The 13908-nt window shown below is 58.1% G+C and overlaps 1 protein-coding gene across 2 annotated transcripts in view; it reads right to left on the bottom strand.

The window, feature by feature from the left end:
* Positions 1-541: 541 nt before the first annotated feature.
* The window catches only part of VAC14 (VAC14 component of PIKFYVE complex), a 98462-nt gene continuing 85095 nt past the window's right edge, over positions 542-13908 (bottom strand). Inside the window, exons 15-19 of one of the 2 annotated variants that reach the window (XM_053606981.1) lie at positions 10741-10915; positions 9199-9317; positions 7697-7776; positions 5419-5569; positions 542-1195 (exon numbers count right to left, since the gene is read on the bottom strand). In XM_053606981.1, the coding sequence (XP_053462956.1) occupies positions 1033-1195; positions 5419-5569; positions 7697-7776; positions 9199-9317; positions 10741-10915 (688 nt within the window). In that variant the 3' untranslated portion in view covers positions 542-1032. Of the gene's footprint in view, positions 4692-5418; positions 5570-7696; positions 7777-9198; positions 9318-10740; positions 10916-13908 lie in introns of both variants that reach the window. The other variant, XM_053606992.1, reaches the window with a different exon arrangement.

The following is a 13908-nucleotide window of genomic DNA, read 5'->3' as shown; positions in this document are numbered from 1 at the left end:
AAGTGCAGCCTATCTTCCTGGGGCTCCAGGCAGGGAAGCCCACTCTGGAGGGGCAGCTCCATGCTGGAGGGTCTGGGGCAAAGCATTAACAAGCTCCTTCCCTCCTACCCCAGCAGCCTGTAGGAGCCACTTGAGAGCTTATGAAGACAAACTCAGGCTTCCTAAAGACTGGGGACAAGTGATCCTGGCTTACAAGTATGGTTAAGAAGGGACTCTTTTAGCCAAAGCAAGGGTTGGGGCACCTGGACTGGCCTCTGGGCCTTTCCTTTAATCACCCAGTGATCTGCAAAATGTTCTGCTTTCCATCCAGAAAACTTCTGAGGTTAGGCTCCCATTGTGGGGATGTCCCACTGCCCAATGACTCATGCTGGAGACAAGATGGAAATCAGATTAATGTTCAGGGTCCTGGGGTAGGCCAGTGCCTGTGCTCTGTAGGAAGGTGTGGGTCTTAGATGGAATGGAGAACTGGACCCCGGACTGCTTGGGGCACCATGAGACCAGGTGTCCAATACAAAAAAGAGCAGGTGGGTTTGGGTTGACAGTTTTCTGTTATTTCTTTATTGGGGTGTGGAGGTGTATCATTCAGTAGAGATTTCTGTGCTGGCCCCCATGTGCATACAAGTATGTATACACGTGTACAGAACACACATTCACGCATATATACACAAACACACACATAAGGCCAGAGCTTTGCTGGGCTGGAGGAGTCCAAGATCTTTTTCCAAGAGGGTATCAGAAAGAGACTGATTCTAAGGGATGGGTAGCATTTGAGGCTGTGCCCCTCTCACCCCACGGGGTGGGCAGCCAGCTCTATCTGAGTGGCAGGGTGCAGCTGACAGCACTGAGGGCCTGGGCCCAGAGAGGAGCTTGCGTAGATAGAGCAGCATCTGGCCACCCCCAGCCCAGGCCCAGGCTGGTGGTCAGGCCCAGCCCTGGCTCTGAGAGGCAGGTTCTCAAGTTCCTAGGGTTTGCGGGGGTGAAGACCCTGAGTGCTTCATGGGACCACTCTTTGGGCCCTTCATGTTAGGACTGTCAGAGGACGATCCTCCGGTCCGTGGGATCCCCACGCCCACTCCGCTGGTGCCTCACTTCCAGGTGCTTGTTCTGGACCTTCTCAAAGTGCTGCAGCAGCTCTGCATAGTCGATGCTGGGGGAGTCGGCCTTCTGAGACTTGGGGGCGGCATTCAGACTGGCTCTGGGAGGAGGGAGAAGGCTCAGCATCAGGCACCACTTCACATGGGGGCTGCAGGTGGAGAGCAAGGGGTCTGGAGCAGAGCCAAGGCTGGTGGGGCTCAGCCTCCTGCCCCAGCGAACTGGGGCACCCCATAAATACCCCTTCCAACCCCCGTTGCCTGCTGCTTGGATTGCCCTCAGCCTGTGGGCTTGGCGATGGCGCCCAGAGCAGGCATCTAATCGGGAAGCATTTCCTGTTTACCAGTGGCTCCCTTTGGGGTGAAAGCCAGAGCCAGCAGCCAGCCAGGAAGCCAGCTGGGGCCTGGAACAGGGTCTGGGGACAAGGGGGAGGGGGCAGCCTGGTCCTTTCTCTGGGGCTGGGCTTGGGCTGGGTACAACAGGCATTACTGAAGTCTCTGCTGAGCCCTCAACTTGGCAGGACTCTTGTTTTTGAGTATTGGGGCCCCAAGGCCTGTAGTCACTCCCTGTTTCTGGGGGAAGGGGAACTGGTCTCATCACTGGACACTGTGATAGCTCCTATGCTCCTGTTGTGACCATAGTCCCCAGGAGCTCTGGCCGTGGCTGTGCAGCGCAGGCTGCAGTTTTACACAGGGTTAGCTGTTAGGGGACTGCAACTTCAAGCCCAGCGCTTAGCTTGCTCTGGCTACCAGAGCCTATGGGCTGCTGTCCCATCCCTCTCTACTCTCCAGCTGAGTCTCAGACTGCTCCTTCACTCTGGCAAGTATCTGCTTCCATCCCTTGAGACCTGGTCAGTGTCTCATGAAGACCATGGTCTGCTGAGCTAAGTAGAGGACCCTTGAGCCCTCCGTATTCATGAAAAGACTCCAATACAGAGCATCCAGGCAGCAGCTGAGCACAGGAGCTAGACAGACCTTGACCCAGCCACATGACCCTGTCCTTGCCACCTAATGTTGGGCACGTGACTCAGTTTCCTCAGCTGTAAAGAGGGGTCTGTAAGGGTTCCTCCAGACATGGTGTCTTAAGAGCTCAGCCTGGTGCCCAGCAGCTCAAGACAGTGCATGTTGGTTGCCATTTTGAGGGAAACAGTGGCGCTCCCCCCAACAGAACTCTCACTCATGAGCTCCACCCGGCAGGACCAGGATGGTAGACTCTACCCATAGCTGAGACACCTTCCAGAGCCCAGACACCCAGTGTCTTATACCCCTGCTCAGTTTCTGCCTACTCCCACCTGCTCCCCTCCCTTCTTTCTATAAAGGATACACCACCAGAAAACACCTGGATGGTGTCTGGATGACTGTGTGCTGGGCCTTATCCCTCTGCCTCTTGAATAGGGCTCAGTCACCGCTAATGCCACAGAGATCAAAGCATCTGTGCACATCACCCCCAGCCTGCAATCTGGTGCTGGCAGCTCCCTAAAAACCCCCAGCCTCCCCTGGGCCTAATGCTTTGGCTTCCCAGGAGCACTGTGGGGAGCAGCATGCAGACCCATGGGCACCCATCAGTGTTGTCCCTGTGGCCTGGGCCCAAGTAGGTTAAGGGAGCATGTGGCCACACCCTGGGGTTAGGGCTCTGAGCTCTAGGTGTCCCTTGGCCTCCTCAGAAGCCCAGGCTGTTCTCTTTGCCACAGGGTGACTGTGCCAGGGAGGTCTCTCCTCCTTCCTGGGAGCCTAGAGTGCTTCCTGCAGCCTGACTCCCTGGGTGGGGTCCACCCGCTTTTGATTTTTTGTGGTGCTAGCAGTGATCGACCCCTCAGGAGGCAGGGGCACAAGGTCCGGTAAAGCATCAGCCACAGACACCAGGCAAGGTGTTTTCTGGTGGTGCACTCTCCATGGGAAGGAGGGAAGGGAGCAGGTAAGCATGTGCCCCCATGGGGCTAGGAGGCACTGCCTGGTCTCTGAGCATGGCTGCTGCTCAACCCTTTCACTCTTTGTTCACACTAGCCCCAGGCACTCAGGGGCTGAGGACATCCAGCCAGCAGAGCAAAGCTGGGATTCCAGCACCCTGAGCTGGTCTCTTCTGGTGCCACCCTACCCACACACCTGTCACTAGATTTTCCTTCAGAGGTTCCCTCCTGCCTCACTGAGATGGTCCCTGGGTAGTTGCCCAGAAGCTTAGGTGGAAGCATGGTTGTTGAGCCTTGCTGGAGCCTTCAGGACATACAATAAGGGACGAGGGACAGGCATGGAGCGCAGGAACTGCCCAGCTGTTCCTGCCTGGCAGGCCTGTAGGCAACTCGATGCTGGCTGCCAGCTGCCTGCCCCTCCCAGGGCTGGGACTGTCCCTCTATGCCCAACCCTGCAATCTGACCCCTCCCCAGCTGTTCCTGAGGCACTTCCTTGCCCACTGTCCATGTCTATCATCTCTCTTCCCAGGTCTTTGTAAAGAAAGGCTGGGCAATGCCTCAACACACCCATTTAGTCCAAATGTGCATTTACTGATGAAACCAAGGCATCAGACTTACCTGAGGTCACAAAGCAAATCCACAGCAAAGCCTGGACCACATCTGAGTCCAGGCCCTCAAACTATCCACTGTCTCATAAAATCCTCCCCCAGAGCCTCAGCCCCCTTGCTCAAGACTTGCCTGACTCTGGCTATGGGAGATGGTGAAGAAATCCTTTCTCCCAGCTTCTCTCTGCAAACTTGTTCTACCCTGGGATGAGGAGTGTGGAGAGAGGTCCAACTACTCTTGAGCCTTGTGCCTACTCCTCCAGGATGAGGAGATGCAGCACAAGGTCTCTGACAGTGACACTGACCCTTAACACCATAGGATCTGCTGCCTGACCAAGAGACCTCCCCTAGGAAGGCTGGTTCCCATGGGGAAACTGGAGGTCACAGTGAAGCAGCCCCTGCTGCTTCTTTCCCCTTCTAACAGTCCCTTCCCCTCCTAAGTGCCTTCCAGGGTGATTTAACACCCACGTGGTGCTGCAAAGGCCAACACAGAGGCCAGGCTGGTAACCTGCAGTGTGGCTCCAGGGCTTCTCTCTGCATCTCAGGGCTGCAGCTCTCTGCTTGAGGGAATCAAAGTGGCTGTCTCCCTGCTTCCTTGGGTGCCATAGTGCACCCAATGCCAATGCTGTCTCCAGGGGATTACCTGGGTGGCACCCTGAGCAGCTGGGACAACAGCTGGCACCAGGGCTATTCCTGTCACCTGCAGCACTGCTGTCTGGGGAAGGGACAGGCAAGGCAGGAGCTGGGCCTTGGTGAGGGCCACACTAACTAGGGGCTCAGTCTGTTTAGACAGCCTCGGGCAAGACAACCAACATGTGCCTCTGCCGGGCCAGGTTGGGTGGTGGAGGCGAGGCCTGCTGGGTGGGGAGGACACAGGAGCCTTGAGCATGGGTAGGCCCATCTCAAGGCTGCCTGTGTCCACCCTAAGGGCAGAGCCTGAGGCCCTTCACTGGAGCCAGGTGCCAGGCCCACTGAGTGGCTCTAACGGCCTGGGAGGGAACTGTAGACACACAGGGCATCTGATGCAAGCTGGGCACGCTCCATTCAGTGTAAATCTTCTCAGTGGCTCTGCCCGTTTCCATGGCGACCTGACAAGTGAAATTTTCCATCTCGGATGCCAAATGCCTGTGGATGAGGCAAAGCCTCCAAGGGTTACCAAATATAGACACAGCCCAACAGGCTCTGGGGCAGGGGCTGCACTGGGTGCACGATGGGGGCCTGGGCCCCTGCCCACAGGCTGCTGAGCTGGGCCTCTGGGGGAAGGGTGCCTGGGCCAGAGCAAGGAGCCCTGGTTGCACTCATCTGTCACCCCACCCAGCAGGGGGCTGGGAAGGTCCCAGTAGCACTGAGGTCTCCCAGTGCTCCCAAGTCCAGTCTGCCACAACCAGGGTGGGGAGGGCTATCTGAGGCCTGGGAGATACCTGGGCTGGGCCTTCTCTCGGTCTCTTGCCTGACTGCCACCAGAGTGCCATCTCTCAGCTGGGGCAGGGACTCTGGGTAACTCTTGGATGCCCTCTGAGATTTTAGAATTTGTCCTAAGCTTGGCCGGGACTGCTTGGAGAACTTACTGCTACTATATACCACCTTCCTTGTAAATAAGCACCTCGGCCTGCTGCTCTGACCTGGATGTGCGAGGCCAAAGGGCAAGTGGCTGAGGCTGGACTGTGGCCGCAGTGACAAGAAGGGTGAGTGCTGAGGCAAGGGGACCTCAGCAGCCCCTCAGACAACCCTTCCTCACCAGACTCCTCGGCCAGGGTCCTGCTCGATGGCAGGAAACTCCTTTGGGGACAGGGCCGCAGCCCCAGCTGCACTTACTCGGTCTGCAGCAACTCAGGGTTGGGCACACACTGGAGCCGGTGTGAGAGCAGCTGGAAGGCGCTGCTCTGGGGCAGCAGCATGAGCAGGCCGTACAGGGCCTTGATCAGGTAAGGGTTGTTCTTCACGTCCAGCAGCTGCAGGCGTAGATCTGTGGTGGGCAGGGGACAGAGGCCAAGGTTCAAGGGTCAGAGGTCTGGCACCGCTCTGGAACATATCCAGCCCACAGCCCCAGCCTTGGCCTGGTTGGGGCCACCAGCACAGTGGCACCCATAGCCTGCGAGTGGGGCCAGCCAGGCTGCCAAGCTTGCAGTGAGGCAGGGGCCCCTTCCCAGCCAGCCCAGCCTGCCCCCTCCTCTGCCAGGAGTGTCTTGGCTGTTTCCATGATCTCATCTTTCTTTCTTTCTACCCACCTGCCCATCTGTCTGATCTTTCCAACAGTCACCTCAGCTTGGTGGCCCCCAGACCTGCTGCTGGGCCTGGCCCATTCCCCTGCCCCCAAAGCCCAACTACCTCCCCAGTAATGAGGGCTCGGGCTTGTAGTGTAACAGATTCTCCAGTCGGCTCTGCACGTGCCAGCACAAGAGAGCTATAAATAGGGTGTGCTGGAGAGAAAGACGGTGGATTAGGACAGCTTTAAGGGAGGGCAGGATGGAAAAATGCTTTTGTGTGTGGTGTGACACACACCAAAGCCCAGGAGTGCCTGGGTGGAGCTTTTGGATCTCCAGCTCAGACCAGCTCTGCACCACTCTGCCAGGGGAGAGATGCACTTGGGTCTCTGCCCAGCACCCCCCAGGTCTCTGCCTAGCACCCAGTCCAACCTGAGATGCACGGACCTCCTGGTGGCTGGCTCCCACACAAGGCAGGCCCCACTTTCCCAAGGCCGGTGGGGAGACTGGACTCAAAACAAGCTCTCAGTGCTCTCCAGTGAGTCTCTTCAGGAGAACCAGTGGCTTCCACTGTCTGTGTCTCCAGGTCCAGTCTGGGCATCCTCTGTGGAGGGTGAGCTATACTCCAGGAGTGGCCATGTCTCCCCAGAGGCAGCTAGGCTTAGGGGCCAGGAAGCAGCAGACTAGGCCCTCTTCCCCAGAAAGCACAAGTGGAGGAGACCCATGTTGTTGTCCCCAGGGCTGGCCATTCCAGCAAAAGCATGGGCCTGCCTAGGAGTCCTTTCTTCCCTTTGGGCCTTGGGGAACCTGGGACTTCCTGTGGCTTAGATAGCCACCACTGAGGATCCAGGCAACTCAGAATGTTGGGCAGGGGCCACGAGTGTGTTCTCCTGTAGTCTAGTCACCCTTTCCCCAACAAGGCCCTGGGCCTGAGGAGAAAGTGCTCAGGGCTCCTCCAGGGTCAGGTTGGGTGAGTGGGTGCCTGTCCTGGGAGGCTCCCGGGGAGGTGACACGTCAGGCACACTTGGGACAAGCTTTAGTGGTCTCTGCTGACAACAGGGTCTCCCTCCTGCTCTTCTGTCCCTGGGACATCAGTCACCATGGTACTTTGCTGCTGGGGAAGCTGGCCCTCTGAGTGGGAGTTGGGGGAGGGCAGGAGGGCCCCTCAGCTCCTGCATTTACTTTGGGCTCCAAGGCTCAGGCTGGGTAGGTCAGACCTACTGCCACAGAGTGGCAGGTCTGGGTGGCCAGACTGGTGGGGAAGGGGGCCCCTGTCAGGGCTGCCTCCCAGCAATCTACGTGCTAACACATGGGTGTCTCTTGGAATGTGCCTGCTTTGGGCAGCAGGCATCATGTGTGCCGGGGCGCAGGGTGCTCTCCCAGCCAGCTGCCGCCTTTGCACATGTAGCTTGGGTGTTACAACCAGGCAGCTCCTGCCCACCTACTCTCAGCAAATGCCAACACTTCTTCCCAAGAGGTGTGGGCATGGCTCCTGGGCAAACAGGAGCACTTGCAAGGGGCCCCAAGACTTCAGAGAGCCAGGGCAGAGGGCAGCAGGCTTAGAGCAATGGCTGGAGACAGCCCTGGGCAGGCCCAGTATTAACCTCCAGGTGGGTTTTGCTGTCAGCACTGGCCTGAGGGACACAGGCAGGTCCCAAGTTCTGCGGCTGTGTGCCCCATCCCCACACCAGCTGGTCTCTCAGCCCTGTCATTCCCAGCTTTACATTCTTGACATTCCAGAAGCATCCCTGGGGTGACTGCCCTCCCTACCCTCCAGCCTTGGCCAAGAGCCAATCCTGAGATTGGCTCAGCTGGGCCTCCCTCCAGGCTGGCCAAAAGCTGCTTGCTGGGCCTGTGCTAGGTGGATGAGGCAGACGCAGGACTCTCACATGTGAAGATGGGGCACTCGATGAGCTGCACCAGCTTGTCCACTTCTGTGAGGAAGTCCACAGTGACCTCCAGGTCCCCACTGGGTAGGCAGTCAAGGAAAGTCTGACCACTGGGCCAGCATAGCCACAGCTGCAGAGCTGGTGCCAAGCTGGTCCCACCTTGGTAGCATGTGGCAGAGAGTGCAGCCTGGGGCTTGCCCTGGCAGCTGGGAGCACCATGTGGCCCTCCCCTCCCTCCCCCGTCTTCCTGTGCCCAGAGTGCAGACTTTGATGAGCAGGATCCAGTGTGCAGAGCACATGAGAGTGTCCTCCCTCCTTTCTCCTCTCTAAATGGAAGCCTCCTGTGTGTGCCCAGGCCTGCAACCTGCCTCGTCTACACCCTCTGGTATAGAGGCTCTTTTTTTTGAGGCAGAATCTCACTTTGTCACTCCCAGTAGAGTGCTATGGCGTCATAGCTCACAGCAACCTCAGGCTCCCGGGCTTAAGCGATTCTCTTGCCTCAGACTCCCGAGTAGCTGGGATTACAGGCACTTGTCTCAACACCCAGCTATTTTTAGAGATGAGGTCTCGTTTTAGCTCAGGCTGGTTTTGAACTCACGAGCTCAGGCGATCCGCCTGCCTTGGCCTCCCAGAATGCTGGGATTTCAGGCGTGAGCCACTGTGCCCAGCCCTTAGACGCTCTTATCACAGTCCCGCAGCCTGTCAGGGAGGGCTGGGCAGGAGACAGGGCCACATCAGGGCTGCAGCAAGTGTGCTAGGTGGTGGCCAGCCAGACTTCGGGTCACACAAGTGCCAAGAAGAGGAAGGAAAGCAGGAACCCTGCGAGGACCCAGGCAGGGTAGCTCATGCCAGTGCAGGGTTGCACATCCAGGCGTTCACAGACGAGGTTGTTTGCTTCTTGGTGTCTTTTGCGGGGGCAACAGTCGAGGTGTGCATAGGCTCTTCCCCTCCCGAAGCCCCTCTGTTCAGCCTGCTTCCCCCATCGCATCTTCTGCTGAGTCTACCTGGCTCTGGCTCTGTGGCCCTGAAGGCCCACTCTGGAGCTTGAGTCTGTAGGACTGCACCTGCCCAGGGCCTTCTCCCCTACCTCTGCCCAGGGCCTTCTTGCCTACCTCTGCCCTACAGAGCCCTGAACAAAGGTGGCCAGCAGGAACTGCTGTGAGCGGAGTGCACCTGCCTCATCCCTGGTGAAGGATCTGGGGGCTCACCTTCACCTGGTGGCCTGCCTGGTACCACTCGCTGGCACCTTCTAGGCTGGGCCCATTCAGCTCAGATCTCAACTCACAAGGTCTCTCCAAGGCCAGTCTCCCTCCAGGAGGCCCTTAGGTGGCCTGCTTGCTGCCAATTGTGCTCCCTCATAGCACCCTGGCCGGGCAGTCCTGGGGCTGAGCAGAGGACAGGGGCGGGAAGATGGCTGTTGGGCCCCACACTGGGTGGGGAGAGGTCCCCCAGCTCCTCCTGCCCCTCAGTGGCCTACCCGAACAACAGTGAGAGAAGGATACAACTTCTGGATGAGGTCATAGGCGTGCTGGTAGTTCTGGGTGAGGAAGCAAAGGGACACCGTGGTGACTGGGTTGTGGCACCAGGAGCGGTACAGGCAACAGAACAGGTTCTGGCTCTCCTGAGGGAGAAGAGTGTGAGCACTTAGGAGGGCCCTGCTCCTTGTGGGACCAGGATAGAGGGAAGGGGAGTGGGGAGCCAGCTCAGCACGTTGCTGTGTTTGGCAGCCCAGCTGGGAACAAGCTGTCACAAAGGAAACGCTGACAGTTCCTCCTCAGACCCTGTCATTACTTCCCAGTCCCACAGAGCTGCACAGTGGCGAGAGGCTGGTCAGGAGCCTGTCCTTTGTGCTGGCATTACTGCCCTGGGCAAAACAACAGTAATTGTGCTCCTCAGAACTCTGGGGCCAGTGGGACTGGGAAGGCAAGGGGGTGCAGGCGGGAAAAAGCTTCCTCAGGGGCCAGGCTCTCCCAGTGCTGTCCTCCCCTCTGTCCTCAAACACCACCTCCTGCCAGTGCAGGCCAGCCCAGGAGCTGAGCCCACACTTGGGGGAAACCTCTGCCCCTGATGAACATTCTTAAGGTTTCTGCGAATGTCTGGAAAGAACCACAGGAGGAAGGCAGGGCTGTGGCCTGGATCACTCTGAGCCACTTGGCCCTAGACGCCCTCAGACACGGTCTGGATGTCTTCGAGACTCCTGGGGAGGGTGTGGAGGCAGGGTCTGCGGGCCCTGCTAGGCAGAGGCTGTGGGGAACAAAGCCGGGAGCCCCGGAACCGAGAATGGGGCCTGCTGCAGCCCGCCACGCTTGGCCCGCTAGGCAAGTCCAGTGCCCTGCATCTCTCCTCAAGTCACAAGGGTAGCGAGTGTCTGCCTCCCTGTTCTCTCTGAGCAACCCTTGGTGTGTCCTCACCCAAAGTCTGGGATGGGCAGCAACCTGATAACCAGGCTTATGACAGGTACCTATGACACAGTTGTGTACAGCTATGGGAGAGAAGAGTTAGGCTCAGAAGGGCGAGGAGAATAATTAACCCCTTAGCTCCTGGCAAGGTTACTGTTCGGAGGCCCTACCCTGGCAGGGGTGGACCCAGAGCCAGTAGAGCCTTTGTTTACAAGGGTTGGGGGCCACAGCATTTAGGTGAGGGAGGGTGTCGGGTAGAAAAGGCAGGGCTGATGGGCGGCACCTGTGGATCAAGGAGTAGGGCACTGGCCCCATATGTTGAGGGTGGTGGGTTCGAGCCCAGCCCCAGCCAAAAACTGCAACAACAACAACAAAAAAGAAAAGGCAGGGCTGGGGGAGGGTCAGGGAGGGCACCTGAACCTGAAGAGACTACAAAGCCTTCTGCAGGCAGAGACCTCCCCAGCGGATGACACAGCTGGTGGTCAGCGCTTATACACAACCTTCCACTCAGGGGTCTATTTCAGTCTGGACTGGGCAGGTCTCGATTTCATCCCCATCTCCTGCCTGAGAGCATCCTGGGGCCACTGAGGGTAGGGCTGGGGCATGTGCGATCAAACCCAGGGGACAGAGTCTGACCCGGCATACCAGAGTCTTCAGGTCCTTGAGCTGATTTCGCAGCTGGAAGAGCTCTGTAGAGGTGAGCAGGATGGTGTTGAGGGCGTGGACCATGGTGGAAGCGAACTTGAGGTCTTCCTCCTGGAGCAGGATGTCAGCCATCGAGTGGAAGATGTTCTCTGCATTGAGTAGGAGGCAGAGCTGCCTGGAACGCAGGTGGGGAAGGTGGGGGTCAGAGCTCGGGCCTCTCTGGAAACCTCTGTGCCTCAACGTAGGAAGCCTGCTCTCCCTAGGAGGCTGGTGTGGAACCCCGTGAGACCTGTGTGGGTCGCTGGGCCCCACTCCACACCTCTCAACACTGCCTACATGGCCCAACAACTCTGGGCTCTTAAGAATATAGTGACCCCCCACCTCACCCCAACAAGGGAAATGGCCAGTCCTCTGGCTAGTGATGAACAGGGCCAGGGTCACACCCTGAGCTTCCCACCTGTGTCAGCAACATCCCCCAGGCCACGGGACTCCTGCCCGCTGCTAGGCTGCAGGGACTGCTCCACTGCTGCTCATCTGGCCTGGGTGTGCCCGCAGGTGGCAGGGGCTCAGTAGGTACTTATGGAATGGACCTCATGAGGACCTGGGTTTTTTCTCTCCTTGTACAGATGACACGCTGAGGCAGGGGGGAGAAGTGACCTGACCAAGGTCCCAGGATTACTGAGGATCAGAGCTTGGATCCACTGCCCCTTGGGCCACGACTCCTTCCACTGTCTACCCTCTAGCAAGACTATTGGGGGGAGGGGGACAAGGACTGGGCTCTGTGAAAAATCTATGTTACAGCCTCTATATTATAAGAAAGAGAAACAGGGAACCCTGAGAATGAAGAAAAGCAGTTTTTCTAGGGTCTCTGGGGGAAAGGTGGTGTCAACAGTGACAAGTGGGTCTTAAGGACAGGCTCTGAGGAAGCCTCTGACCACCCTGCTTCCCCATGTGCCCTCAGGAGCTTGGCTTCAGGGGACAAGGCTGAAGGCCTCCTGGGTGATGGTTTCCTAGCTGGGGAAGGGCAGGACTCCCATCAGGAGTCCCTGGGATCTGGAAGCTTCCTGAAAACTGAGCAGGAAGTAGGAGAGGGCTGCACAGGAGCGGGCAAGTGGATGATGGGGGTTGAGTGCTGCTTGCCTCCCATGCTCTGCTCCGGGGAAGCATCGCCATGCACCAGACAAGGGATCTGAGTCCTCAAGGTCCCCTGTGCTGCATGACGTGAGCCATGTTTGTGGCAACATGCCCGAATGTGTCCACATCCTGCCAGGTCACTGACCTTGTGCTAGACTCAGTGTTATCGGGCCCTGTTTCCTGCTTGCTTCTCAATACCAGCCATGGGTTTGGGGCCAGGCTGGAGAAGATTCCTCCCCACCCTGGCCCTGGAAAAATCCCAGAGAGTTTGGTAATGGAGAGGTCAAACCACGAAGCGCAAACAGTGGGCAGGCCATCTCCAGCTTAGCCCCAGCTGGAACAAGCAGGCCTGGTCAAGAAACCATGAGATAAATCTAAACAAGGCTGAGGCAGGGTGAGTGGGGGGCAGCATGCAGGGAGGGCCGTGGTGGACGCAGGGAAATGAGGCCACTTCATCTCAGCCTTACACGTGTTCCCCTGCTGTAAGGTGGTGGGCAGAGGCGTCAGAGCTGGAGCTCCCAACCACCAGCTGTGTGATCTCAAGGTCTCCGCACAACTTCTCCACTTTTTACCCAGGGGCCACCCCTGCTGTGAGGTAGGGGGAGCATTCAGAGACCAGCTGGGAAGACTGGAGGCAGCTTGTGTGAGGTGCCCAGTGTCTGGAACACGGACCACAGGGACCAGAGCCCTTCCAGTAGGGATGACAGCCAGCCCATGGGAGGGAAGACTGGCTAGGCTGCCTCAAGCCCAAGGCCGGGAGGTGGTGGCCCTGCTGAACTTGGACAGGGCTTCCCATCCCCTCTTGGCCCTCCCTCCCTGGGATAAGCCCTGTCTCCAGGACCGTGGGACAGAAATGTTCCAGAAGGGCAGGCAAGGGAGGAAGGGGAGCGTTCTGACAAATGGTCACAAGTGCCCATCGCCTGCAGCTGCTGCCGTCTCCAGGACAGAGGCCAACAGCTGAGCCGCTGCCAGGCAGCGCTCTCCAGGGATCACAGGCTGGGCCAGCCGGAGGGTGGGGGTGGCACGAATGTGAGGACAGCTGGGGAGGGTGCAAAGGACAGGCAGAGGGCTGGCAATGAGGAGGGGTAGGTGCCAAGGCCTCTTGGTGTCCCAGAGAACCTGGGGAATGCAGACAGTGCTGCATAAGGTCAGGGATGGCAGAGTTTCCGAATCACCCTCCTCTTCTCCTGCCACCAGCCGCACAACCCTCTCTTGGATTTCCTCCCACCTCACTGCTGTGCCTCCTCCCCTAACACTGGGACGGCCCTTCTGCTCTTCTCTCTAGTACGTGCCCCTTGGTGGTCTCTGGTCCCGTGGATGTGTTCAAAGCTTCTCTAGATTGGTGACTACCACATGTGCCCTCCTGCCCTGAGACCACCTGAACTCTGGATGGGACTGCTGCTTTTCAAAGGCATTTCAAACCAAAGTTTGGGGGCAATCCCTGACACCCAACTCCAGGTGTCCTCACATACTTGCCACCTCTCCCCCAATCTCCTGCCCACCCAGCTGCTCAAGCTGAACCAAAGAACCGTCCCTGCTGCCCAGCCCCTCCATGAACTCCAGAGGGCAGTCCCAGGGGCTGTGCCTTCAGAGGACATTCCAAGCTGTCATCCCTGCCCCGTCTTAGCCCCTCTGTCTGGGAGCACATACCCACCTTTGCCTAGTCAATCTCTTGCTGCATGTCTCACTCCTATGGCAGTCCTAAAAAGTGCCAACCAGAGTACACCCCTCCCCTGCTGGGGACATGGTGATGGCTTCCTACTGGATGTAAAATAAAGCCCACCTTCACTGTGGCCTGCAAGATCTCACACCCTTGGCCCCTCTCCAGCCTAAGCTCTTACTGACCCTTCTTCTCTCATGACAATTCTTGCCTTCTGGGCTTTTCTTCTGTTCCCGACCTGGTGAAGCTTTTGAGCTCCTTTACTCTGCCTGGGCCTGGCTGGCTCTGCCTTGCTGGGCATCTGCCTCCCAGACTTCAAGGCCTGGGCTCCATCCTCGGCTCTTGGCAAGGCCTTGGTCTGATGTGCACGCTGC

Source organism: Nycticebus coucang, chromosome 2 (assembly GCF_027406575.1).
Source record: "Nycticebus coucang isolate mNycCou1 chromosome 2, mNycCou1.pri, whole genome shotgun sequence".
Taxonomy (NCBI): Eukaryota; Metazoa; Chordata; class Mammalia; order Primates; family Lorisidae; genus Nycticebus; species Nycticebus coucang.
Note: the sequence above shows the minus strand (reverse complement) of the source record. Positions and strands in the feature narration are given on the sequence as shown.